At 48.1% G+C, this 26,189-nt stretch overlaps 1 protein-coding gene across 1 annotated transcript in view; it reads right to left on the bottom strand.

Moving 5' to 3' along the window:
* The window catches only part of CNTNAP4 (contactin associated protein family member 4), a 1,879,337-nt gene that overhangs the window by 765,516 nt on the left and 1,087,632 nt on the right, over positions 1 to 26,189 (bottom strand). The window contains exon 7 of the mRNA XM_086961154.1: positions 20,810 to 20,953. Coding sequence (XP_086817280.1) covers positions 20,810 to 20,953 — 144 coding nt within the window. The remainder of the gene's footprint in view (positions 1 to 20,809; positions 20,954 to 26,189) is intronic.

The raw sequence follows: 26,189 nt of genomic DNA, 5'->3' as shown, positions 1-26,189 counted from the left end.
GAGTTTTTATGTAGCTCTGCGGAATTGCTCTGAGTTAAATTCTGTGCGTTCCACCAACTGCTACCATCGACGAAGGATGACAGGAGCTTGTGCCAAGAAAAACATCAAACAGTGGCAGTTCTGAAGGCAATACTTCAGTCCCAAATGCATGAGATGGTGGCAATGCGAGTCTTTTGCGAAGGGTCCAATCCACTCAGCAGCATTGATGCATCGGTTCTGCTCAAGGAAGAGCCATTTAGCTGAGGGGATGCATTTTTTCTGCTCAGGGATGCGTCTCTCAGCAGAGAAGACGCATTGGTTCCTCTGGCAAGCCCATTAGGCCCACTTCCAAGGGTCCAGGACTTAGGTGGCACCACTTCTTGGCAGGGTAGACTCACCGATGGCAGAGTCCAGTTGCAAGGGTCGGAAGCTTGTTGTATACATGAGGCTTCAGATCAGGAGGCCAGCCAACTAGCCCTTAGAGTCACCCTGGGTTCTGGGGCCAAGAGGTACAGGTCCAGCCCTTCTCACTCAGGCAAGAGGGCAGCAGGCAGCATGTGAGCACAGCAAAGCAATTTTCTCAAACGAGTGTAGTCCAGCAGAGTGCCAGTTCTTCAGCAGCACAACAGTGCTTCTTTCTGGCAAAGTATTCACAGGTCCAGAAGTATTCTGGAGTGGTTGTGTGTCAGGCTCAGTACTTATACCCAGTGTTCCTTTTAAGTGGGAGAATCTTCAAAGACACATGTTTGAAATGCACAGAAATCCTCTTTTCCTGCCCTGGCTCCAGACTCCCTAAAGGGGAGTATATAGCCCTTTGTCTGTGGACTGAACACAGACTATTCAGGTGTACATGGGGATAGGCACAGCTCCTTCCTCCCATCCTGCCATAGATAGCACCCTACAGTTGGAACTAAAGGGGCTGCTTCCTACACACAATCATGGGCACCTGCTTGTCCCAATATTTGCTAACTGGGAGGATGTCTCAGTTGCTCCCCCAGTGCCCCTGCCTTGGACAAACCATTTTTTGGTCCCATTTGCCATCTTCCTGCCTAAATATAAAGCCAACGCCCCCACCCCACTCAATTATCCTCGGCGCAGGTGGGCAAGATTCTCCCTGCAACAGTTTAATACGGCCCTCACTGCGGAAGGTCCCCCAGGAGGCAATGATGTGAATACAGCGAATAGGTTGCTCAATGACCATATTACTGCTGCTCTGGACTGCACAGCCCCGCTGGGACGACCTACCAAAGGGGCTCAGAGACAAAGAACGGCTCCCTGGTTTGGCGAGGCGTTGCGTTGCGCCAAAAGGGACTGCAAACGTGCAGAAAGGCAGTGGAGAGTGGCATACGACGACCAGATGAAAGAGGCCTATCTTGCGAAGAGACGCGCCTATCACAACAAGATCCGGATAGAGAAGGCCACATACTATGCTGACAGAATCCACGAGGCAGAGAACTCGTCTAGGGTACTGTTCAGCATATATAAAACTCTGGCTACCCCAAAAACCTCTACTTTAGAGGAAGATCACTCAGTAGCAGCATGCAATCGCATTGCGAACTACTTTGGAGATAAAGTGTCTAAGATTTACTCTGCTTTTCCCCACATACCTCCTGCAGCGGAAATGTCAGCAGACTTATTGAGTGATGAAGCCGATCAAAATCTGCTACTTAATTTCACCACCCCTTCACCGGTGGATTTAGTTAAAATTTGCAGATCTGTTAAATCTGGCTCCCCTCGGGATCCCGCCTCCCCAAAAAGGCTGGGAGACAGTCTTGAAACACTAGAACCCTATATCAGACACTTGCTAGATATCTCCTTCCTATCCAGCTCCATACCAGAGGACTGGAAACAGGCTGTGGTGCTCCCCCTACGTAAGAAGCCCAACATTAGCTTTGAGAAGTTAGATAATCTTCGCCCCATCTCCTTGCTGCCTTACTTTTCTAAGGTAGCGGAGAAGGTGGTAAATGAGCAGCTAATGAAATTTGTGGAAGAAAGCAACGTCCTTCACCCTACGCAATTCGGGTTTCGGCCGCGTCACTCTAAGGAGTCTGCCCTCCTTAGGGCTACCGAAACCCTCATGCAAGGCGCTGATGAGGGACAAACCATGGCCTTAATCCTCCTGGACCTCAGTGCGGCGTTCGACACTGTAGCACACTCCATCTTGCTACAGTGTCTGAGCAAAGGCGGGGTGAGAGGGGCAGCACTGAAATGGATTTACTCATTTATTGCAGGCCGAGGCTTCCAAGTAAGGCAGGGCGACCATTACTCTGAGCGCATCTCTTTGGATCAAGGGGTGCCGCAGGGCTCGTCCCTGAGCCCAACTCTTTTTAATCTTTATGTTGCCCCGATCGCTTCCTTGGTAGAGAGTTACGGCCTCCAAATGGTGTCATATGCCGACGACACGCAGTTGGTCATCTCCCTATCACATGCGCCCGGTCCCTCGGCGGACATCTTCAGAGCTTGCATGCAAGACCTCGCGGCCTGGATGTCCGCCAATTGCCTCAAGCTCAACGGAGGCAAGACCGAGGTATTATTGGTGGGGGGGGAGGCCAATGGGCGTGGACGTCGGCGTGGTGGCCGTCGTGCTTGGGTCCAGCACCCACCCCTTGCCAGAAAGCAAAGAACTTGGGCATTTGGTTTGATTCCGACCTTACCTTTGGTCCCCAGATCAATCAGGTGGTTGGATCATGCTTTGGGACCCTCAAAAGTCTCAGGAAGGTATTAAAATTCTTACCTATCACAGCCCGCCAAACCCTGGTGCATGCACTAGTCACGTCTAAGATGGATTACGGCAATCTTCTCTACTTGGGAACTCTGGAGAAGATTCTGAGCCGTCTTCAGGTTCTCCAGAATGCCGCGGCCAGACTAGTGCTTTGACTACCCAGAAAAGCAGGCTCCACAGCGGCCCTCCGGGCTCTGTACTGGCTCCCGATCCGTAGCAGGGTGGAATTCAAAGCCCTGTGCACGTGCCACCGGATTATCAACGGGAGAGCTCCGCTCCCTTTGAAAGGATTGCTGACACCCTATGAGCCGTCTCGCTCTCTGAGATCTTCCGGCTCAGGACTCCTGGCAATTCCTAAGGTGTCCAAAGCCCGGATGGGTGGAAGATCTTTTAGGCACCTCGCAGCATCCAGGTGGAACAAGCTACCTATGGCGCTGCGATTAGAACCTTCAGAAACAATCTTTAGAGCCAAGCTGAAGACTGCCTTATTCACACAGTAGTTTTTCTGCATTTGTAAGTTCTGGTAGGTATTAGCTCTTTAGCGCGGGGACACGCCGCTGTGCGTCACCAAGCGCTCTATAAAACCCCCGAAATAGAAATAGAAATAGCCCATTAAGATACACCTAAGCTCCCATTGTGTGTGGCTGTCTAGGAGGAATACATAAAGTCCAACTGCCAACTATTCCCAGGCATGTCATCAGAGACAGGCTACAGGCACCAAATGGTAAAGCAAGAATATGCCAACTTACTAAAAGTGTCATTTTCAGAATTGTAATTTAAAATCTGACTCTGCCATTAGCTAGGATGTTAAATTAGGATTCCTGAGACACCAATCTTGAATCAGTTATATATTCACAATTTGAAATTAACTTATACAATGTAATACGTTAATCCCAATGTTATTCTATGGGAGCTATAAGCCTTACTATAGTGTAAAATTAATGTAGGAGTTTTTCACTACCAGAACATGTAAAGCGTAATAGTACATGTCCTGCCTTTTAAATACTTTGCAACCTGCCCTCTGGGTCGTCCGAGGCATACCTTAGGGGTGACTTATATGTATAAAAAGGAAAGGTTTGGGCCTGCCAACATTTTATTTTTGCCAGGTTGACAATGCAGTGTTAACTGCACACACAGTCTCTGCAATGGCAGGCCTGAAACACCGTTAAAGGGCTGCTTAAGCAGGTGTCACACCCAGTGTTGCAGGCCCACTAGTAGCATTTAATTTACATGTCCTGGGCACATGTGTTACCTCCTTTCTAGGTACTTATAAGTGAATTACATATGCCAATTGGGGTGGAACCAATGTACCATGCTTATGGGAGAGAGCTTAAGCACTTTATCAGTGGTTACCAGTGGTAAAGTGCACAGAGTCCTACTACCAGCAAACATTCTCAAAAGCTATGTGACAGGTCTCTGTCCAAATCAAAAATCTTGGATGCTTCTTCAAAATCAGCTGAGTTAAGGGGGCAACAATGGTGTTATATCCCTTAACAAACCTCCTGTAGTATCTTGTGAGGCCCAAGAAGACTCTCACCTCAGTCTGAATTTTTAGTGGTTGCCAGGCCATGATTTTCCTAAGCTTGGCCAGGAAGGGCTACACCTTGCCCCCGCCTATCAGGTGGCCCAGATACACCATAGAACCCTGCCTTATATGGCACTTACTGGCCTTGATAGTCAGGCCTGCCTGCTGTAGGGCCTGAAGCCCCTCCTGAAGTTTTAGACAGGTGTTCTTCTCAGCTGGAGCTGTAGAGACTGATATCATACAGGTAGGGGGCACAGAAGGCCTTCTTTCCAGCTAGGACCCTGCTAAAAAATCTCTGTAAGGGTGATTCTTCACGCATCACCTGACATTGGAAGCTGCCCTCTGGAGTTGAAAATGTTGACCTCTCTTTGGCTCTCTCAGAGCAATCTGCCAGTACCCTGATATTAAATTAAAAGTGCTGAGGAACTTGGCAGCACCCAATCTTTCTATGAGCTCATCAGCTTGGGGAAATAGGTTTGTGTCAGATTTGTGGTGGAATCAAGACTCCAGTAGTGTACATGCAGAACCTAAGCTCTGGAGTGGTACTCAATGGGCCACAGGTCTGGATCTGGGGCTGTTGGAGGACTCAGTCTATCCCAACACCAGCATCTAGGAGACCTCCTCCTTCATACTGGCCCGCACCCTATCTGACAATTTGTAAAACTTTTTCTTCACACTTGGGCTGTCTCCAGTGTCCATGTCATGGATGCACTGGTGTGTGAGTTCAGGGGTAAGGGATACAAAAGAGGCAAATTGCCTAGTAATTGGTAATTCAATCTGTTGTTCTGGGGTCTGGGGTCTGGGTAGAAGGAAGGTTCACACCTTCCACTGACCCATCATTTTCCTGGGAAGGCAGGAGGTCAGGGAGAGGCTCACTCTCCTCGTACACTCCCTCATTTGTTACCAAGTGCAGGCTCACTTCGTACCCTTTGAAGTGAGGTTTGATTCATGTGGACACCCTTAAGGAGTGCCTAGGTCTGCAGATCCATCAGGTAGTGGACTCCCCCCGTTCAATCTCTTTCATCTTCTGTATGCCTGTCCAGTGATCCTGGAGAGCCTTGGACTCCACAGACTTCATGACCCATATTTTCTGGACAGGTTGAGACTCCACCAGAGTACCAGAGCTTCATTAACCTGTTGGCTGGCCTCAAGATTGCTTTTTGCCTTTTTCAGAAGCAGTGTATCTGGTTGCAGAGGGCCAGCATGTAGTTGACAAGATCTTGGGGAGGTTACCTGGGAGCTTGCTCCCACCCCTCCCTCACAAGGCTCAGAAGTTCTCTTACAGGGTAGCCATGAGGAGTTCAAATGGGCTAAGCTCTACTCCTTTCTGTGGCACCTCCCTGTAGGTAAAAAGAAGGTAAGGAAAGAGGATACCGCACTTACACCTCAGGGGCTCAGCAGGCCCATCTTCATGACTTTCCAGGTCTTGTTGAATCTCTCCACAATACCATTGATTTGGGGGTATAAGAGTGTAGTGAACGTGTAGGTTGCCCCCACACTCATTCCACATGGAACTCATGTATGCTGACACGAAGTTAGTGCTTCAGTCAGACACTACTTCCTTGGGGAACCTCACATAGTTAAAGAGCCTTAGAGCTCTGGCCTCCACAGGTGCAGTCACTGACATCAGAGGGATGGCTTCTAGGTAGTGAGTGGCATTGTCTACCAAGACCAGGACCAGCCTGTTGCCTACGGACATGGGATGCCCCAATGCCAGGATGCTTTGGCTCACTATATGGGAGGTCATTCTCCCAATAGATCAGGTTATCCCCAGAGGTGTCACCTGCTGTCTGGGATTTGGCTTGCCTCCTCAAGGCCTCTGGAGTGAAGCACTGTTTCTGCATCTTCGGCTCACCCTCAACTTGCCAACCAGCAAGATCAGGCAGGTCCCTCAAGCAGCAATGTCCTCACTGGTTGACTTGGGGCCTCCTTCCAGGTGCCTCTTCAACCTTGACAGTTGGACCTTCAGGGACTGGTTTCCCCTGCCCCTTGTAGATCTATTACTTGGCAGCCATCTGGGGGATTTTTCCAGGCTCCAGACACCTTTGACTCTCTTCACAGGTGGCCATGGACCGTGTGGTCATATAGACGTGCCAGCAAGACCAACATCTCCAAATGTGACCTTAGTTTTACCTTTCGGATAGTCTGCTCCAGGCTATTGCCTAACAGAAAACCTACAGGCATGGCAGGGCTCACACCTATTTTTTAGAGACCCGGAGGACACAAGCTGACTCTTCACAGTAGTCATACTGGCTCCTGTGTCTTTCAGAGACTCCACCCATTGCCCATTGATGGTGATCCACTGCCTGAACTTGGAAGTATTTTCAGGCATATGGGCTTTTAGCACTTTTAGCACCATCTCTTTATCTAAGAAACCTAGGATTACGTCTGTCTATTCCCCAAAGCTACCTGGGACTATCTCCTCACCGAGAGGTGCACTTGCCAATCTATGTCTCTTTCCACTGGTAGAGAGCTATGCCCTTTTGAGACTTTTGGAGTCACAATTGAAGTGCACATACTAGTAGCATTCAGTCACCATCTGCTTATCAAAGAACCCTTCCTCTTAGGGTCAGACTGGGACTGATTACAACTGAACCCTTGAAAATTATTATTGGGGCCTTTAGAGAACTCCTTATTTTTACCTTTTTGTCTCCCCAACCTTCTTCTGGTTGAACCCTAATCATCTTTGTTGGCTTCTCCCCCAGGTACCTCCATTGACACTCTGATGCTAACCCGGAGATCCACCTCCTCAACAATCTCCAGGGGTCAATCAGTTTACTGTCAACTAGGTGCTGGCACAACTCTGCAAAACTATTACTGATAATGTGCTCTCTCATAATGAGATTGTACAGCCCATTTTAATCATTCACTTTGCTGCCCTGCATCCAACCATTCAGTGCCTTGCATGGGTTATCCACAAAATCTATACAAGACTGGTTGGGCAGGGGGGGCGTGGCTTGGGCGCCGATGGCGATGGTCGCCTGAGAGCTCGGCTCCGGGACTGAGCCCGGGATTATCCTGTTAATCGGAGGCCGCGGGGCACCCTAGCCCCCGCAAATCGTCGTTCGGCCCAACTGGACCCTACTGAGACACCTGACACAGCCTGGATGGGTGGTGATCCGCCCGAAACTCGAAGTTTGTGGTCCCGAGGAGAGCGACCCAATATGGCGCCCGGACCCCTTTGTCCCCTTGGACGGGACCATTAGCCTGGAAGAACGTCGCTGGTCATAGCGTGCCCTCCGCTCTTTTGTTTTCCTGGAGAGTGAGGAGCTGGACTTTGCCCTGCTGAGACTCTGATATTGGTGATTGCGCCCGGACGGTCGGAAGCCCCTACCATAGTGAACCCCGGCACACGGACGCCTGGAGGTCCTGACGGTGGTGCCGACCCCCGACGCGGCGCTTGGCTGCATCCCCCGATCGACCCGATCCCATGGGAAGCACAACCCCCTGGCGCCACAAAGTCTCTGGTGGTGTGGGTGGCCCTCGCTCCGGATCCTCGTCAACCAGACGGGCCTGCCCGGCCTGGCGCCGAGTGTCTCCGCCTCCTCCTCAGCGCTCTCAGACGACACGGTGGTGGCGCGAGCCGAAACTGTGGGGATCCACCTGGCCCTGGAGAAGAGGATCACCGGCCCTCACCCCGAGGGCCAGCATTCGGGAGAATTATAGCCGGCGCCCGCACTCGTGGCACCTTCATCTGAGTCCACACTGTGCGCTTCCCGCGACATGGGGAAGCCGAGAGGGGCCAAGGGGACCACCCCGGCCGCCTCTGACTCGGAGACCCCGGACAAGGAAGGCCATGGAAACCCGGGAAGTGCTGATGGCGCGCCGCTGCAGCAACAGTTTGATCGCGTCCTGGAGGCGATTGCGACCACACGCTCGGCCCTTCAGCAGGACATTGCCCAGGTGGCGACGAGCCTGGGCCTCCTCAGGGCGGATCACGGCAAGCTGTCGGACAGGGTCAAAGAAGTGGAAGGCTCGGTGAAAACCTTGGAGCCGGCGCAGCGAACCTTGGCCGCAACAATGAAAGATGCCCTAACCCGGATTTCTGCCCTGGAGCAGCGAGCGGAGGATGCGGAAGGCCGTAACAGGCGCAACAACATCCGAGTGGTAGGCCTGCCGGAGAAGATCGAGGATGGCGACATGGTGGCCTACTTGGAGGCCTGGCTCCGAGACACGGTGGCCCCGGAGGGCCTATCCTCTTTCTACACCCTTGAACGAGCTCATAGAGTCCCAGCAAGGCCACCGCAACAGGGCCGTGCACCGCGTCCGGTGGTGGCGCGCCTCCTGCATTTTCGCGACAGGGACCTCATCCTCAATGCCGCTAGACATAATGGCCCCTTCAAGGTGGAGAACAGCCAGGTGAACATCTTCCCGGACTACACATATGAAAGCCAACGCAGGCGGTTTTCATTCTTGGCGGTCAAGCGCGAGCTCCGGAGCGAGGGCATCCAATACTCGCTCCTATTTCCTGCAAGGCTCCGCGTCATTGTCGATGACAAGACTCAATTTTTTGATACCCCGGAGGATGCCTGTAACTGGCTTGAACTTTATAGAGCTGGGAAAGATGGTTTCGCCTCCGCATCTCAGCCAACGGTGGAGCCGGGACAGCGACGGCGATCTACGAGAGTGCGGAGTCGCCGGGGCCGGTCGGGCGGCCCTTCTACTGCGGAGACATCGACGGAGCGGAAAGGAGTACTGGAGGTGTTGTCTGCACTGTCTGGTTCACGAGATGATACCATTGCGGAAGAAGAGAACCCTGGTGACGAGGGGGCATCGACGGACTCGGAGAACTCGGTGACAGATAGCATCAGCACGCCGGTGATCACGCCGAAATCGGTTGAGGACCTTCTTGATGGACAGGGTTGACGGGGTGAGCTGCATCCTTTTGGGTGGGGGCCCGTAGCGGAGGTGGCGGGAGCCGATGGTTCAGCATGATCTCCGGAGAAGCGGGGGGTGGGGTGCCTTGCCTTTGCCCCGAGGGTTTCCGTTACTGTTTTGGGCTTGCTTTAGTCCTGGTAGCCAGGGCATCGAGGGCCCACTGCCACCACCCAGCCCGCACCTGGCCCTTAAGGCCTTCCTACGGTGGCGACCGTAGGATTAGTTGGGGACGAAGAGTTTTTCTGGGGCATGGTTTGGATGGGAACTAGATGGAGTTATTTGGGTCCTGTTCTGGGGAGGGTGGGCAGGGGTTTGGTTAACGTAAGAGTTGTTGAGTTTTGGTTGGGGGAAATGGCCGCCATCAGTGCTGGGGGGATTGTTGTTCGCTCTTTGTTGGGACCCAGATGGGGAGACTTTGCATGGACAGTATGGGACAATGGCTGACGTTGCTAATGTGAAGTGTATTACTTGGAACGTGCGGGGGCTTCATACCATGTCTAGGCGGCACAAAGTCCACGCTTATTTAGTGCGTAGAGGAATACAAATGGCGCTGCTGCAGGAGACCCATCTGAACAAGGCGGAGGGGGCGGCGCTACAGCGTAGATGGAGGGGGCAGGTCTTCTACACGTCGTACTCAGCGTATGCCAGGGGGGCGCTAATCTGGATTAGGGCTGGGGTTCCCTTCCAGGTCACAAACTCAGTGGTAGATCCAGAGGGGCGCTACGTGGCCATCTCGGGCACTCTGGGGGGGAGGGACCTGAACGTTTGCTGTGTTTACGCACCTAACATGGACCAGATTGCCTTCCTTTCTAGGTTATCGGGCTCGCTGGCCCATTTTTTCACGGGGCCCCTCCTGCTCGGTGGGGACTTCAATTCGGTAGTAGATGTGGAGATCGATCGCTCGCACCCGCCCCTCCCTGATTCTCCGGTCCACCGTGTGGCCAAGGGCCGTAGGGACTGGCAGACACGTTGGGGTCTGACGGATATTTGGAGAGCACAACACCCCGACGCTAGAGACTACTCTTACTTTTCGGGCCTTCACGAGTTGCACGTTAGGCTGGACGGGTTTCTTGGCTCGACTGAACTGGTTTCAGCGGCCATCCGTTCCGAATACTTGACTAGGACCATTTCGGACCATAACCCCCTCCTGCTGGCCCTTCGCTGGTTTCCGGGGGCGCCGGCGGTGCCCACCTGGAAGTTACGCCCTGAGATCCTCGAGGACACCGTATTCAGAGCGGACTTAGGTGATAAGATCGAGGAGTACTTCACGTCCAACGGGGGCTCTGCGAGCTCGAGAGCACTGGAATGGGACGCTTTTAAGGTGGTGGTGAGGGGTTATTGCATCACCAAGAAGGTAGGTATGAGGCGGGTTATCCTCGATGACTTGGACGTGGCTGATCGGAGGCTTCGAGAGTTGGAACTCCGCCGCCCCGGGCACCCTGAACTCCAGGGACGCACGGCGGAGGCGAAGGAGGCGGTGGAGGCAGAGGTCGAGCGGCTGCGCTGTTTCGACTACAAGGCCTATTCGGTTCGGTCCCTTGCAGAAGGGGATAGATCGAGCGCATTGCTGGCATGGCTGGCTAACCCTACGCGCCAGACCTCACTAACGACGTCCATGCGCATGGCGAACGGGACCATGGTGCACACTCAACCGGAGATTTTAGGCTGCTACCGGCACTACTATGACCAGTTATATCGCAGTCGTGCTGCCAAAGACCCTGACCTTCTCGAGGACTATCTGAGGCCCCTGGAGCTCCCAGTGGTGGAGCCTGACGTGGCGAAAGCCCTGGGGTCCGATATTGAAATGGGGGAGATCCGCAGCGCCATTAAAAAAATGGCGCAGAATAAGACCCCAGGTCTAGACGGTCTTCCTGTGGAATTTTACGCGGCCTATGCCGACCTCCTGGCTCCGAGACTGGTGATCGTATATAGAGAGGCGAAGAGGCTTGGCCGACTGCCTGGCTCGATGCGCGAGGCCCTGGTGGTTCCCCTCCTCAAGCCGGGGCGGGACTCGACCGATCCGGCGTCCTACCGTCCCTTATCGATGCTGACGGTCGATTATAAGATTCTGAGCAGCATCTTGGCCTCGAGACTGCTGGGCCACATGAGCTCCCTGGTACATGAGGACCAGGCTGGGTTCATCCCCAAACGCAACACGACAATGAACATCCGTAGGTTGTTCCGCTTGCTGGGTGAACCGCTTGTGGATGCTCCGTGCCCGGTGGTCCTATCGGTGGACTTAGAGAAGGCGTTTGATAGCTTGGAATGGGACTACCTACACACTGTGTTGCGGCGGTTCGGCCTCGGCGAGGGTTTCATCAGGTGGACCGCGGTCTTATATACCTCCGTATCGGCCAGGGTTCGGGCGGGTCCGTTAATTTCCTCGCAGTACCCGGTAGAAAGAGGCACGAGACAGGGCTGCTCGTTATCCCCTCTTCTCTTCGCGCTGGCGGTGGAGCCTCTCGCACTGCTACTCCGATCGGGGGCGCATTACAATGGCTTGTGGACACCTTCGGGCCCGCACCACATTTCGTTATATGCCGACGACCTGTTGCTCTTCCTTGAGGACCCAGTCGAGGCCCTACATGGAGCTGAGACGGCGCTCACGGCGTTTGGGGAGGTCTCGGGTCTACGAGTGAATTGGGCTAAGACATGCCTTTTCCCGGTTCGCAGAGGCACCCCTAGTCCAGTCCTCAATAGAGAGCTTAGATGGGAACCTGACTGCTTCAGGTACCTGGGAGTGTATATCTATCATGATCCATCTGACCTCCTGGATGGAAACATTACCAGATGCAGTCGAGCTCTACGGGGTAATATGGACTTCTGGGCTACGCTACCGCTTTCGTTGGCGGGACGGGTCGCTCTCCTCAAAATGGTGGCTCTTCCCCGGCTGCTGTATTATTTCCGGGCGCTACCAGTTTGGGTCCCGCCAGCCACATTTAAGCTCCTACGGTCGATGATAGTCGGATTCCTCTGGGGCTCGGGCCGCCGTAGAGTGGCCCTTAAAACCCTGATGAGGCCGAAAGCCGAGGGTGGGCTCGCGGTGCCGGATTTTGAGAAATACTATCTGGCGGCGCAGCTCCAGACCCTCACCCAGGAGATTGCCAGGGAATTCCGAGGCCCGGAGGACAGGAGAGGTATAGGGATGGCCAGGCATGTCCTATCCTTCATAGCTCTACGCCAACGTTTGACCTTGCAAGACCTGACGCTGGAGGAGAAGACCATTCGCCTGTGTTGGAACCGGGCTCACGCCCGGGGCCAATTGCGAATACCATATGCGCCTGAAATACCATTAGGGATGTTGACGGCCTTGCCCCATGGCGGTGATTGGTCACGATTGGCGGACTGGGAGGACGCGGGGTTGCAGTTGGTGGGGGATCTTTATGAGGCTGGGGTACTCTTGCCCTTTCAGAAGCTCATTGACCGCTTCGAGATTCCCCGTGGAGACTTCCTGTTGCACTCGGCCCTGGTACGAGCGATCCAGGCGCACTGGAAAGGCGGACAGGAGGAACCTCCTACGTCTCCGGTGTGCCAATACGTCATGATGTCTGCGGGCACGGTGAAGGCGGTCACCTGCCTCTACGGTAGATTGATCAATGAAGGGCTGACCCCCCTTACGACCCTGCGGGCCCGTTGGGAGGCAGACATAGGCAAGGAGATCCCGGAAGCGACCTGGTCTCAACTCGTGCGGCGAGCTTGGAAGGGGACGCGCCACGCCCATTTTCAGTTGGTCCACTATTACATACTCCATCGGGCATACCTGACCCCGGCGAAAATCCAACAGTACTTCGCCACGGGCTCGGCAACCTGCCCCAGATGCCCGGCGCCGGAGGCGGACCTTCTTCATATGTTGTGGGCCTGCCCGGGTTTGTCCTCCAACTGGGTGGAAGTGGGGAAGACCCTGACGGAGGTGACGGGGAGACCCCTATCGGTCGATGCGGCGGTGGGACTTTTGCATTGGTTTCCACATACCCCCAAAAACAAAATTTCCAGTAAATTTATTGATTTAGGGCTTCTCTTGGCCAAACGAGAGGTGACCAGGAAGTGGAAGGCACGAGCTGGTCCGACTGGGGGCAGGTGGCACAGCGAACTCTTGAAGTGGGCGGCGGGAGAAAGCACGCTGAGATACCAACTAGCTGGGAGACAGCGTAACGAAAAAGCACAGGAGGCAGCGCTAGAATGGGAGACACTAGTGCAGGCCCTCAGGGACTATTGCGCCCCCAGCGACTCTGATAGCGAGATTGCAGCGCGCCCCGAGTCCCGATAGGCGATGGCGTTTTCTGTTTCTGACACGCCCATCTTGGGTCCTCTCACGAATCCTACTGCGGCTGCTACCATACACTGATGGCGGGGTTGGGTTGGGGAGGGATTTCTTTGTAATTTAGTGTTTTGTGGGTGGGATTTTCTTTTGGGTTTTGGGGCTTGTTTAGAAAAGCAGATGACGGACAGTGGATCATCCGGACCAGCTTTGCTCTCCTGCTGAGCCCCCACTGGATTTTGTCGCCCGACTTTTGGACTGTGGGCTGAACGATTGTATATGAAAACGTGCTGCGGGGGGTGGGCGGGATGCAGTTAATTGGTTTTAGTGAATTTCTGATGCTGGTCATATATATAACAGTTTGCTGATTCCTGCAATAAAAATATATTTCACAAAAAAAAAAGACTGGTTGGGCAGCTTCTGGCACTCCCTGAACGTTTGACAGTACTCTTCAGAGGTCAACCAAACTTTGTAATTAAAATAGCTTTCATTGGAGTGTAACTGGTTTGGTCCCCAACATCTAGTGTTATAATTGTGTTTCACACCCCACAGGAGACATGTGTTTCAGCGGACCACAGACTCAATGCTCTTCTGGGACCTTGTGGACCCTCAGGGCTATCTTTTAGGTAGGGAAACATTTGTCTATGTCATCTTACACCACAAAACTGGGCACTAAATCCTTGGGGATACCAACTATTTTGTCTCCCTCAGGCACTGCGTGTATGCTTCTACCATCACTGCGGAATCTGCCATTCTGGCTTTGATGTCCAGCTCCTTTAAACTCAGGTCATGAGCCAACAGCAATTTTCCTTCTTCTAAGGCTCTGTCAGCCTTCTTCTACTATGCCTCCATTTTTAACTTAGCCATTTTCAGCTTGAATTCCCTCTTCTCTCTCCTGTCCGCCAGTTCCTCTGGGGACAGGCCATGGGTTGAGATGCTACTCCCTGCCCTGGAAGGGAGTCCCATTCCAGCGGTCAAATCCTCCCCTTCTGCTGCAGGTAGTTCCTCCATCTTCTCATCCTCTCCTGTGATCCAACCCGGTATGGAATGAGCTCCTGCCTAGGCCCTCAGGGCCTTTAGCAATTCCCCTTTCCTGGTGGTGCACTTGGCAGGAAGTCCAAACTCCTTGCAGAAGTTCTTAAGCTGGGCTACAGCATAAAGCTGTACTTTAGCCACCGTAGCTAAGCTCAAACCCTCTATGAAGCCAATTCAAGGCTGGTGCATGACCCTCTTAGCCATCATAAAAGCTTTACCATCCTATCCACAGCTGTTGCTTGGAGTATTATAATCGCATTGGAGTAGGCCAGCTTCCCCTTTTATCAAAATAAACTACATGTGCCTTCAATCTTCGCAATATTCCACCAAAATCACTCAGCCTTTCTTTCCAGGTGCATGTTCCATTTTAAAATACAATAAATGAATCAACAAACAAATACAGTGCATGGAGAGTCGGTCCTTGACATTTACTGTGTTCTGCCGTGAAAAATGCTACTGATGGACCAATATAAAAGATCATGTGAGGTGTAAAGAGGCATTGTGAACTGTTTACATTTATATTTATATTCCCAATAATCTCTAAGGATCGTTAGTATATTGTAAGACCTCCTCAACAGATGCATTCTTCAGGAAGTATATAACCTGATTTTACAAAATCCTTTATAAAATAACATAGGATTACTTGAAGCATATGTTGTTGGGAAAGGCAGTCAGGAAATGGCAAGAACTAAGTGCCTGATTATGATGGTATCATATCGGGGATGGGACTGCCCGACTTGCTGTCGGAAATCCCACCATAGGTATTACAATACGACCACCTACATGGTGGTCGCAATGTGTATGTTTTAGGTTTGTATTGTGGCAGTTGCTGCGGGCTGCAGCACATGCCACTGTACAAAAAATACACATCAGACATATCCCTGCACTATGTGGCAGGCACCATGCGGTGCTTGCCACATGGTGCATTGATATGTAGGGGACACCATAGATGCCCCCAAAATCCCAAAGCGGAAGGCCAGGGATGAAAGGGGGCCTGCAACAGACCCCCAGTGTTCCTGTTTGCCAGCCTTTTCATGGCGGGTAGACCCAAATGAAATGGCTGGTGGGAAAGAACATTGTAATCCCTATGGTGGTACCTGGCAGGCACCACCACCTTTGTAAGGATTGCGGAGCCTCAGACGGTCCCTTCGGATCCGTGGAGGTCGGTCTCTCCGACTGCCCTCATAATGAGTCAAATGCAAAAACAACAATTGATGGACAGAATGCAGAACGATGTCCATACATTTGCCCAGTAGAGAGATCCATAATTTCTTTGCTCACCATGCCATTCAAGTTTGAACCCTGCCATATGCAAATCAGTCTTGACCCAGGGCCCAATGGGAACAGTCCAGCCCGAATTGACAGTCCAGATCCTCCCTGGACTCGAAACAAGCATCCTAGGACTGTTTCGTGTTTCACCCCTCTTCAGTCAGGATAGCATGACTCCAGTGGCATGGAGAGCACGGGACACACGTCTGGGCGTACCCACCACACTGGGGGTGACAAATGCAAAAACAACAATTGATGGACAGAACGCAGAACTATGTCATACACTCACCTCAGTACAGAGGTCTGGGTCTAAATCCATCGTTTTTTGCTCACCATGCCATTCCGGTTTGAACCCAGCCATGTGCAAATCAGTCTTGACCCTGTACCCAATGGGAACAGCGCAGCCCGAACTGCCAGACCAGGTCTCCCCTGTACTGAAAACAAGCAATCTAAGACCGGTTTCAGAGTTTCACCCCTCTTCAGCCAGGATAGCTTGACTCCAGTGGCATCGAGAGCACGGGACCCACATCTGGGCATACCCACCCCACTAGGGGTGACAAATGCAAAAACAATTGATGGACAGACTTCAGAACAATGTCATACATTCACCCCAATACAGAGATCTGGGCCTATATCCATCGATTTTTTGCTCACCATGCCATTCCAGTTTGAACCCAGTCTTATGCAAATAAGTCTCGACCCTGTGTCCAATGGGAACAGTCCAGCCCGAACTGCCAGGCCAGGTCCTCCCTGGACTGGAAACAAGAATCATAGGACCAATTTCTGGGTTTCACCCCTCTTCAGCCAGGATAGCTTGACTCCAGTGGCATGGAGAGCACAGGACCCATGTTTGGGCAGTCACCGATGGTGGTGGGACCTCCACCGAAGGGCTGATGGTGGCAGTCCCACGCCATTGTAATGAGGCCCTAAGAGTACCCTATAACCAAGAGCTTCACTAGCATTATATAAAAAAACTTTGCTCATTCTTACATGTTTCCAAGATATTAGAGACATTTCTAGAAGCAAGAACAAGCATATTTGTGCATTTTTCATCATTTTAAGAAACTTCATTTTTTTACACCTTGGAATTTACTAATGTGGTCAAGAATTAGGTATCACACAGTCAAAATGCATGGGAAGATTTCTTTTATACACCCATTCAAGGTCAACTTCTTAATCTTTTTGAGTATGTTATAGATGTTGGATCAATCAATCCGGAGAAAACAGTAATACTTTTATTTAATGCTACCGCTGTCAATATTCCACAAACCTTTGTTCATAGATATAATTCCACACAGCCAATTAGGTATTTATGTTACACCCAATTATTATGATTTGTTCACATTCATTTATGAGGCCACATTGATTAAAGTATGTAACCTTTTAAAATGGGTATATCTTTCTCTTTCAAATGCTGGTAAAATTGCTTAAAGGAAAATGTTAGTTTTGCTCTTTTCATTTTTTTTTATTTTCAAATATCCCCATCAGAATTCCTAAAACATTATTTTTCTGAGTTTATTTCGCTGCTACACAGCTTTATTTGGAATAATCACCAGTCCTGGTTGAGTTCCCTAAATTAATATTTCACCAAGAGCATGTTGGGCTTATTCTGCCTAATTTGCAATCCTATTATCAGGCTGCACTACTAGACATCTTTTCTCGTTTGAATGATATGTATTGTGTCCTGATTTTAGACAATTGCTTAGGGCCTTTTTATGTCTTTCACCATTGCGGCATTCCAGGGAAGATCAACAAGGACGTGGTGAGTTTAATCCAGGGCGGGCGAGCGGTACAGCAGCGGTCTCACAGTGTTGGCTGTGTTAGGCTCCTAGAGAGCCTTAACATCATACCGCCACATTGAGAGTGCCTGCCGCACATTCCTGCATGGTGTGGCATGCACGATCTCATGAATGCCACATCATGCAGGAACAAGGGTGTAATTCCAGGGGGGCACAACATGTGCCCCTCCACTTTCACCCACAGGCGCAGATGTGGCTGGACCTGAATTTCCACTACTGTCTTCAAGGCAGGATCCCCACCATGAAAAGGGCGATGGATATGCAGATTGTAATATGCTTGGCTGTGCCGGCATCAACATCACCAGATATTCAGGCCATTTGAAGACCACCGCCACAGTGGGATCCTTGATCTTGACAGAGGCAGAAGTTTCCTGGCAAGCCCATGACAACACTCAAAATACAGCTGATGGACCCATCAGGGTGGTGGCGGTCGGACGAACACTGTTTAAATGCGGTGGTCCCAGGAACACCGTACTCATAATAAGGCCCTTTGTCTTTACAATGATGGAGGACACCGGGATTTCTTCACCAAAGTTAGCAAAAAATTGTTAGAAAATAATTCAGGAGCTACTTTGGCGAAAAAACTAAGGGGCATATTATCAAGGGGGTTTATCTCCGCTTTTTTGGCTTTAAAAGCAAAGAAAGCGGAGATAAAATTATCTCCCTATTACCTAGCTGTCGCTAACACCAGTTAGCGACAGCTAGTAGGAGATAGCGACCATCTTGGGCCCCACTTTGCATGTCAGTGATATTTATCACTAATGACATGCAAAGTGGGCGTGCCAAGATGTTAGCAACTGAAAACAGTCGCTAACATCGCTATCTCCTATTACCAACTTTTGGAGATATTCGCGCTAAGCGCGAATATCTCCAAAAGCTAACACCTGCCCTGAGCAGTTCTTAGCCATGTTATCCAATGGGAGGTGGATAACATGGCTAAGAGCATTAGCTCGGTAATGCATGAATATCGCTGACTTTTCAGCGATATTCATGCATTGCAGCGATTTTTATCGCATTTGCGATAAACCTTGGTAATACCAAGGTTTATTTGCGGTAAAAATCGCCGCAGCTCAGCGGTAAGTTTTTGTCTCTAACCAAGCATTGCTTGGTAATATGCCCCTAAGTTTTTAAAGAATTAAATATATACCAAACTGTCATGAGTTTCCTTTATTGAAAAATTGTATTGGTTTTGGATTACACCTCTCCACTGAGGACTCAACAAATAGGAATGTATGGACTTTGATGAGGTTGCTAACCTCAAACACAATACCTCATGGTAATCTTAGGATCGACTAGGTATTGCAGACAGTAGTATCGGTAAGAAGTTATGGTTCAGTTATTTGAAAATCAAAAGCTATTGCAATGTATTCGATATTCCTTGTAGGCCAAGCTTATGCTATTTTAAATATGATGTTTATAAAAATTATTTTTATTCAATTTTCAAACATGTACGACATGTGTACATACTGTGGCATCCTGTACCAGAGACAAGGCTCCAGTTCACCGGCACCATCCAATGCAGTATATATGTTTACGCAATGAAAAGACAGTCGGAAAGGGAATTTGGGGGCCCTAAGCAGGGTCCCCTTCCCCCGTGGGCCACAGCTAAGTGGCCAGGGGGGCACATGTGGTGCCCCACAAACATCCATGCACCATGTGCCAGGCACAACATCGTGCCAAGTACATGGTGCATGCATGTTTTCTGGGCTGCAGCACAAGCTGCAGTAGAAAAAGGCATTTTACGACTGCCTACACAGCGGTCTGATCAAAATATGGTGGGTGGGACTGCTGGTTCCTCGTGGGCCGGGCTCAATCCCTCTTCGATGGTGATCAGACACTCGTCTGACGGCCATCGTAATGAGCCTCTTTAGTTATAAGCCGTTCAGGACTGCACATTTTAAGCGCATGGAGCATCTTTCCCATTGAATTCTTAATTATACCCCTAAATGATTGAACAAGTTTCATCCCTCTGTTAGTAATCGCTGTTTTAGATTTCATGTAGAGGGAGAAGGGAATTGACTTCATGTCATCACTACTTGTCCTGCACAGCATGCATTCTAAATTCAATTAGCAAGGTTTCTGAGCTCACTAATGAATAAGCCTTTTCTGTAGGAGCGTTTTACAGTCTTATGTAGGATTACTAGAAGTTCCAGGCCTCGATGATTTCCTTTATCTGAACGTAGGTTTATATTTATTATGATGTCTGAGGCTCGCTCCTTGATCTTGCAGCACTGGAATTCAACCAAGTCCCCGCCCTGTTTCATTGGTGAAGTTACATTTTTCGAACATGCACATGAAAAAAGAAATAATGAAATGGGGATGTATAACAGTATTTGGTGTAATTTAGACTCATGATGGATGTCTTCCTAGTAAACCCATGTCTCAGTATGAATTTTGTATTATATCTATATTTGTGTTCGATGAGGCAAGTGCCTTGTCCCATATATGCTTATCTAAACTATTCCTAATGTTATTATAATGATTTGCTTTAACAAAGTTTTCTTGTATCTTTCTTGCATGAATGTTCAATCTATGATGCCACTGTACTTGCACATATATATTTAAATTTTCTTTTTTGATACTATCTGTAAGAATAAAAAAATGCACGGGAAGACGTGTAATTATTATTATCACGAACCTTAACGCACGTGCTAAATAAGCCCGACTTGAAAGTTGATGTGAAACTTCGGTAGAAAGTTTGAATAATGCATATTCTGTAAGTATCAGGACCAGAAATGGCGGATGAGAACTTTGTTTAAAATGGCAGCCACACGTAATGCCTGCAGTCAGTGATTCACCCTTCTAGCAGTTGGAAGAACACGCCTTGCCACCTAGAATGTACTGGAGCTTCTCAAACTGCGTAATGTCCTGGCCCTGGGTGGAAAGGAAATCAGCAGACTAATAGACCTTGTTAAGAGCTGAAAGCTGCACCATCTGCAGATTCGGGCTCACAGCATTTGGACAGCTGCCTGACAGCCATAACCGACTCACAGTTTGCTACTTTAGATTGAATTTTAGGATGCGCGTATTCTTCTTGCTGGCACCTATCGCTGCGCATCAGAGTACATTTCCTTTTTTATTTCTTTAAAAATGTATGGTTACGTGGGACACAATTTGAGTTATTTCTAAGAAGTTAAGGACGGTGCTGCTTTTTTGGAAGCATTTTTTCTCGTTTGTGCTCGACCAGAACTTCGGAGCCCACACAACCATCTACAATTGGCACGGAAATTAAGAGTGTGAATTTTTCAAGCACAACTACAGTGCCTTGAGTTAATATTTTGAACACTGCACTCCTCTATTTAAAAACAAATGTACAACGTTGTAGCACAAAGCGGTATTCTTACCATTGCATGTATCTGAGGATTGTGACTCTTGGCAAAATCGATAATGTTCACACTGTTGTAATAAAGGTTCTCAAAACATCCATGAAAGTTTTTGTGCAATATTGACACCGATTTTCCAGGTGCTGGAATCCCGCCAAAGCTGAGCTTAGAAAGAGAAAAAAAAATCAATAATACTATTAAATAATTTTCAAACAATTTACTGACAAAGAGCAAAAAGCCATTTGAACGCCAAAGCCTGCAAACACAAACTAGAAACTGCTTGATTTATTGAATAAATCTCTGGGCCACAGCACCAAGCTCACTTGAATGGCAAGCAAAAGAGTATATGAAGTGTTGGATCAGGCAATTACAGAGGAAGGAACCCACCCCTGATGTGCTGGATACTTTGAGGTTTTCCGTGTTGTGTTTCATTCAGATAAACGGATTTTCGCACTAGAATCTAGGGGCATATTACCAAGCAATAGCGATAATTATCGCTATTGCTTGGTTAGAGACAAAAATTTACAGCTGAGCTGCGGCGATTTTTACCGCAAATAAACCTTGGTATTACCAAGGTTTATCGCAAATGCGATGAAAATCGCTGCAATGCATGAATATCGCAGAAAAGTCAGCGATATTCATGCATTACCGAGCTAATGCTCTTAGCCATATTATCCACCTCCCATTGGATAACATGGCTAAGAACTGCTCAGGGCAGGTGTTAGCTTTTGGAGATATTCGCGCTTAACACGAATATCTCCAAAAGTTGGTTATAGGAGATAGCGATGTTAGCGACTGTTTCCAGTCGCTAACATCTTGGCACGCCCACTTTGCATGTCATTAGTGATAAATATCACTGACATGCAAAGTGGGGCCCAAGATGGTCGCTATCTCCTACTAGCTGTCGCTAACTGGTGTTAGCGACAGCTAGGTAATAGGGAGATAATTTTATCTCCACTTTCTTGGCTTTTAAAGCCAAAAAAGCGGAGATAAACCTCCTTGATAATATGCCCCTTAGTGTTCTCTTGTCCTTGCTCTTTGCACTCACTACAATTATCACAGTTGCAGTTCTGCAGCAGATATACAAAGGAGCCTCCTTCTCCGGCGTAAAAACCTTCCTAACTAAAATTGAAAAAATTAAATCCCCTTTGATAGAATTACCAAATCGACTGAAAAGGTAATTAAAAACGGGGTACAGAGCATGGGGGCAAAGGGGTAGAAACTGTAAGCTTGAAGAATGGGAAAGGAGCGATTTCATCCTCCTTAAAAATTAAAGAAAAATGCGTGAAAAAGTGGAGGAAGGGGAAGTAAATGAGAAGCTGGTTTAAGGGAGGTGTGTGGTAGTGTAGGTCAGACGAGAGATGAAGGAATGATAAAAAGGGGGATGAGGACAAGGAGGCCAAGCAGGAAGGGGGTTGGGACACAAGGGGACATAGGGGCATGGGGAAACATGGAAATGGGCAATGGGGGAGGTAATGTAAGGGAGAGTTTAAGAAGAAATCGTAAAGGAGACAACCCAAGCTTGACCAAAAATGTGAAGCGAAGGTGTGGGGAATTTAGGTGAATTCTTCAAAAAAAGATAGAACAGGTTTTCGGGGAGGAAGGTGGGAACCACAAGAAATAATGGGAAATAGACTCAGTTTGCAGAAAAACAAACTTAACATAGCTTTCTTTAGCATTAAAGTATTTTGCCGGGTTCGTTTAGTCTGCTAGGTAAGTGTCACTCAAGTTGAAATATTAGATGATACAAGTTAGAAGAAAATATTTAATAAGAACATTACTGAGGTTGGGTTTTCACCAAAATCACAAACCGCCAGCTGCAGCACACATACAAGCAAACTGTGGATATGGCCTTCTACAGTGGCCCGCTGCAGTATTGAGATGGGTAATAAGGTCCAAACAATCAAGTTTCAGAGACTAGATACCTGAATTTTATATGTAAAGAGTATTTTGTTTTGACCTTGTTTGAACCTTTACCATCCCAAATTTCCCCTAAGCTGAGTACAAATAAATGGCAAAAGATGATTTCCCATCTTTTCTCAAGGAATATCCCTCATTGGTATTTCTAGGTGATAGAATCTGCAAGTCCACCTACCACTATTGAGATTTACTCATGGCATCAATCTTAAAAATGATCTTTAAACGTCAGATGCATTTAAGATTAGACTTAAAAGAAAGTTATTCATACTAAAATATCTTCTCTGTATTCTTCATGCATAGTGATGTAGGGTTATCCCCAAACCTTTTGCCTTCCTCCACCTATTTTTCTGACCTTCTTTTTGTTGGCTTTGGGACTCTGGGCACTTTACCACTGCTAATCAGTGCTTAAGTGTATGTGCTCACCCCTCAAACATGGTATGGTTGGCATACCCTTGTTTGGCATATTTGATTTACTTGTAAGTCTCTCGATAATTGACATCTCAAATACCCATTGCCTATAAATTAAATGCTACAATTTGTCCTGCAACACTGCTTGTGCCACCCACTAAAGTAGCCTATCATACCTGTCTCAGGCCTGCCACTGCATGGCCTGTGTGGTGCAGTTTACTTCTACTTTGACTTTACAGTTAAATCTACTTGCCACGCCTTAAACTCCCCTTTTAGTACACACAGGACACCCCTAATGTAGGCCCTAGGTAGCCCTATGGGCAGTGTGCTCTGTAAGTAAAAGGTGGAATCCGTGACTTTATGTGTCTCATGTCCTGGTAGTGACAAAGAACCTCTTCGTTTTCCATTCCTGTAAGGCTTACTGCTCTCAGAAGCTAGCATTGGGAAATTCCTTATATGCATTTAAGTGGTCATTTCTGATCAGAAAGAAGTGGCGTTGCCATGTTTGGTCTGTTTAAAGTAGTAGTGATAAATCCTACTTACTGGTGTTGGATTTTACATTAATATTTCAGAATATTTCAGAAATGTCACTTTTAGAAAGTGGGCATTTTTCTGTGTTCATGACTCTTTGTGCTTTGTAGCCTGATTCCAATACAGGTTCGGGCTGGGTAACAGCTACATTTGGTGCATACTTTGCAGACAGCCACAACACAGGAAGGGCTCAGTGTGACAGGGGATACATCAGCATTTGTCTGCATACAGATAGTCTTCCTGGGCTGGGAAAGGTGGTTCACACTTTACATTTGTATAGGTTGTGAAGAACCGGGTTTTAGAACCCAGCGGCACCAGGGAAAACACCTGATGTCTTCGAGTTCCCCTGTCTTGGCAAACAGAGACACAGGACACTTCTAGGTGATGTCAAAGACCAAGTTTATTGGCTGCAACCAGGAACAGATGTCTACGAAGCACAACACGGGTGGTTCACTAGAGACTGCACAATTTAGTAAAGCGAGACATTGTCTTTTATGCCAAAAATCACATTCCTGACTAGCATCAATTATTTACAAACGGACCAATCATTCAGTGACATTTCAAAAGTATTGCATAACGACAAGCCCACTTTCAGTTGTCCAGCCCACCAGAAATGACAAGGCAAAATCCAACATTCCTGCTCGGACAGGCCGGACAAACCCATAATAAAAGGACCTCAACCTAAATCATAAGTAGACCATAAAGGAAGGAACAGAAATAGATGAGAAGTAAAATAGAAGGGTGTGTGCATGTACCATAAACTCAGCAATGTCCTGCTCTTTGATCTCTATCTGACCAGCTGCCTAACAAGGAACTGGCTCAACGAGGTCAGCCTCGAGCAAGGGGGGCAAGGGAGTCAGTTCGTTAAGGTCACTCAGAAGTCAGCTAAAGGTGTACGTGTCCCAAGGACTCGTTCGGCCGCAGTCATCGGCCTATGTGAGGGCAACCACAAAATGGCTGCCATACACAAAATGGAACCCGTAGGTTCGAACGAAATCCCTGAATACGTAGTGTCTCCATTGATCGATTATGACGAAAACACTTGTACATACCGCACTCGTCATTTGCGATCCGCTGATACCAAAATCGTCTAGGTACGACGACCTTTATTGAACGAGTTCAGAATCACGGAACCTCAGTTGTGTCAAGTCCTCATGCAAAGGGCTGATTTACCCACTACTGATCACCTGGAGCCAGGGCTGGGTTAAAAGAGATTGTTACACACTTCTAAGGGTTCCTTTGAAGTCCCCTCTTGATTACATACATTTTTGAGTATAGGTACTGGGGCTCTAACCCAATGTCTTTTAGACACTGCATGGGACTTGTAACCAGATGCTGCTGGCTCTCCAAACTGAACATTGCCAGAGACCCGCTGTGCTACCAGGAAGAACCTCAATTGGGACTACTTGCTTTGTTGTGCAGAACTGCTGCCGGCTGGGTTAATGGAGGGAATACCACTCTGCCTAGTAACTTTATGTGCTGGCCTGCCTGCCTACTGCTCCCTGTGGATCACTGAAATATTATCGACGGACACATTATCGACTTACCAAAATATCGTTGACAAATTATCGACGACAAAAATATCGACTTACTATACTTATAACACAAACTACAAAAATATCGAGTAAAAAATATCGAGTACTAACTATATCGAATACATAAATATCGCTTAAAAAAATATCGACTACAATTATATCGTTGGACATGAAATTAGCCCTAACACTACAAAAATATCGACTACAAAAATATAGACTACCACAATATCGTTAAAAAAAAAATATCGAGTTCATGTTTGCACACTTTTTTTTCTAAAATACCATCTTTATCATCAATAAAAGTCATTTCTCACTAAAAAAAACGTTTCACATATAATACCTGTTTCTTACATAAAATTACTATTAAACCACATTTACTATACATTCTATTACATGCATTTTATCATTTTCTATTATTCTTTGCATTTAACTAACATTTTCATTACTTATTTTGACATATAAATATATTTCATTTAAACACGAACCTGCTTTAATGCGGGAACAACCACATACCACCATTCTCACATCAACAAACACTCCAATTAACTTAAAAAAATTCAAACTAGCCTATACTATGCTTCCTTACATCCTACAACCAATCAAATCAAAGCACACATAACACATATACTATAAAAGGGCTACATGCATTCTACCATTTGTTGCTGCTACCTCTCTGGAAAGTAGATGCCAACACTTTGAAGATTTTGTTGCAGAATAAACATCTTTAAAGATCCAGCTTACTAGCTAATTAATCAAGTAAGTAACACAGCATTTTTGTAGAAAACTAAATTAGAAGTGCACTATTTTCCTTACATCTCTTAAGTCTTACACTTATTTTATTTTTATGTCTTCCTACTTTTCTGATAGAAACTACTCCAACACAATTCCTATTACATGGTCATATTTCTTCATGTGCAAAATCAGATAGTAAGTATATAATAATTCTCTGTTACACACCAACTGCTTTTTTTAAACACTAATTTACAAAAGTATTTATTTTTCATTAA

The sequence above is a fragment of the Lissotriton vulgaris genome, chromosome 3_1, assembly GCF_964263255.1.
Source record: "Lissotriton vulgaris chromosome 3_1, aLisVul1.2, whole genome shotgun sequence".
Lineage (NCBI taxonomy): Eukaryota > Metazoa > Chordata > Amphibia > Caudata > Salamandridae > Lissotriton > Lissotriton vulgaris.
The sequence above is the reverse complement of the archived record's forward strand: the minus strand, read 5'-3'. Positions and strand labels throughout refer to the sequence as shown.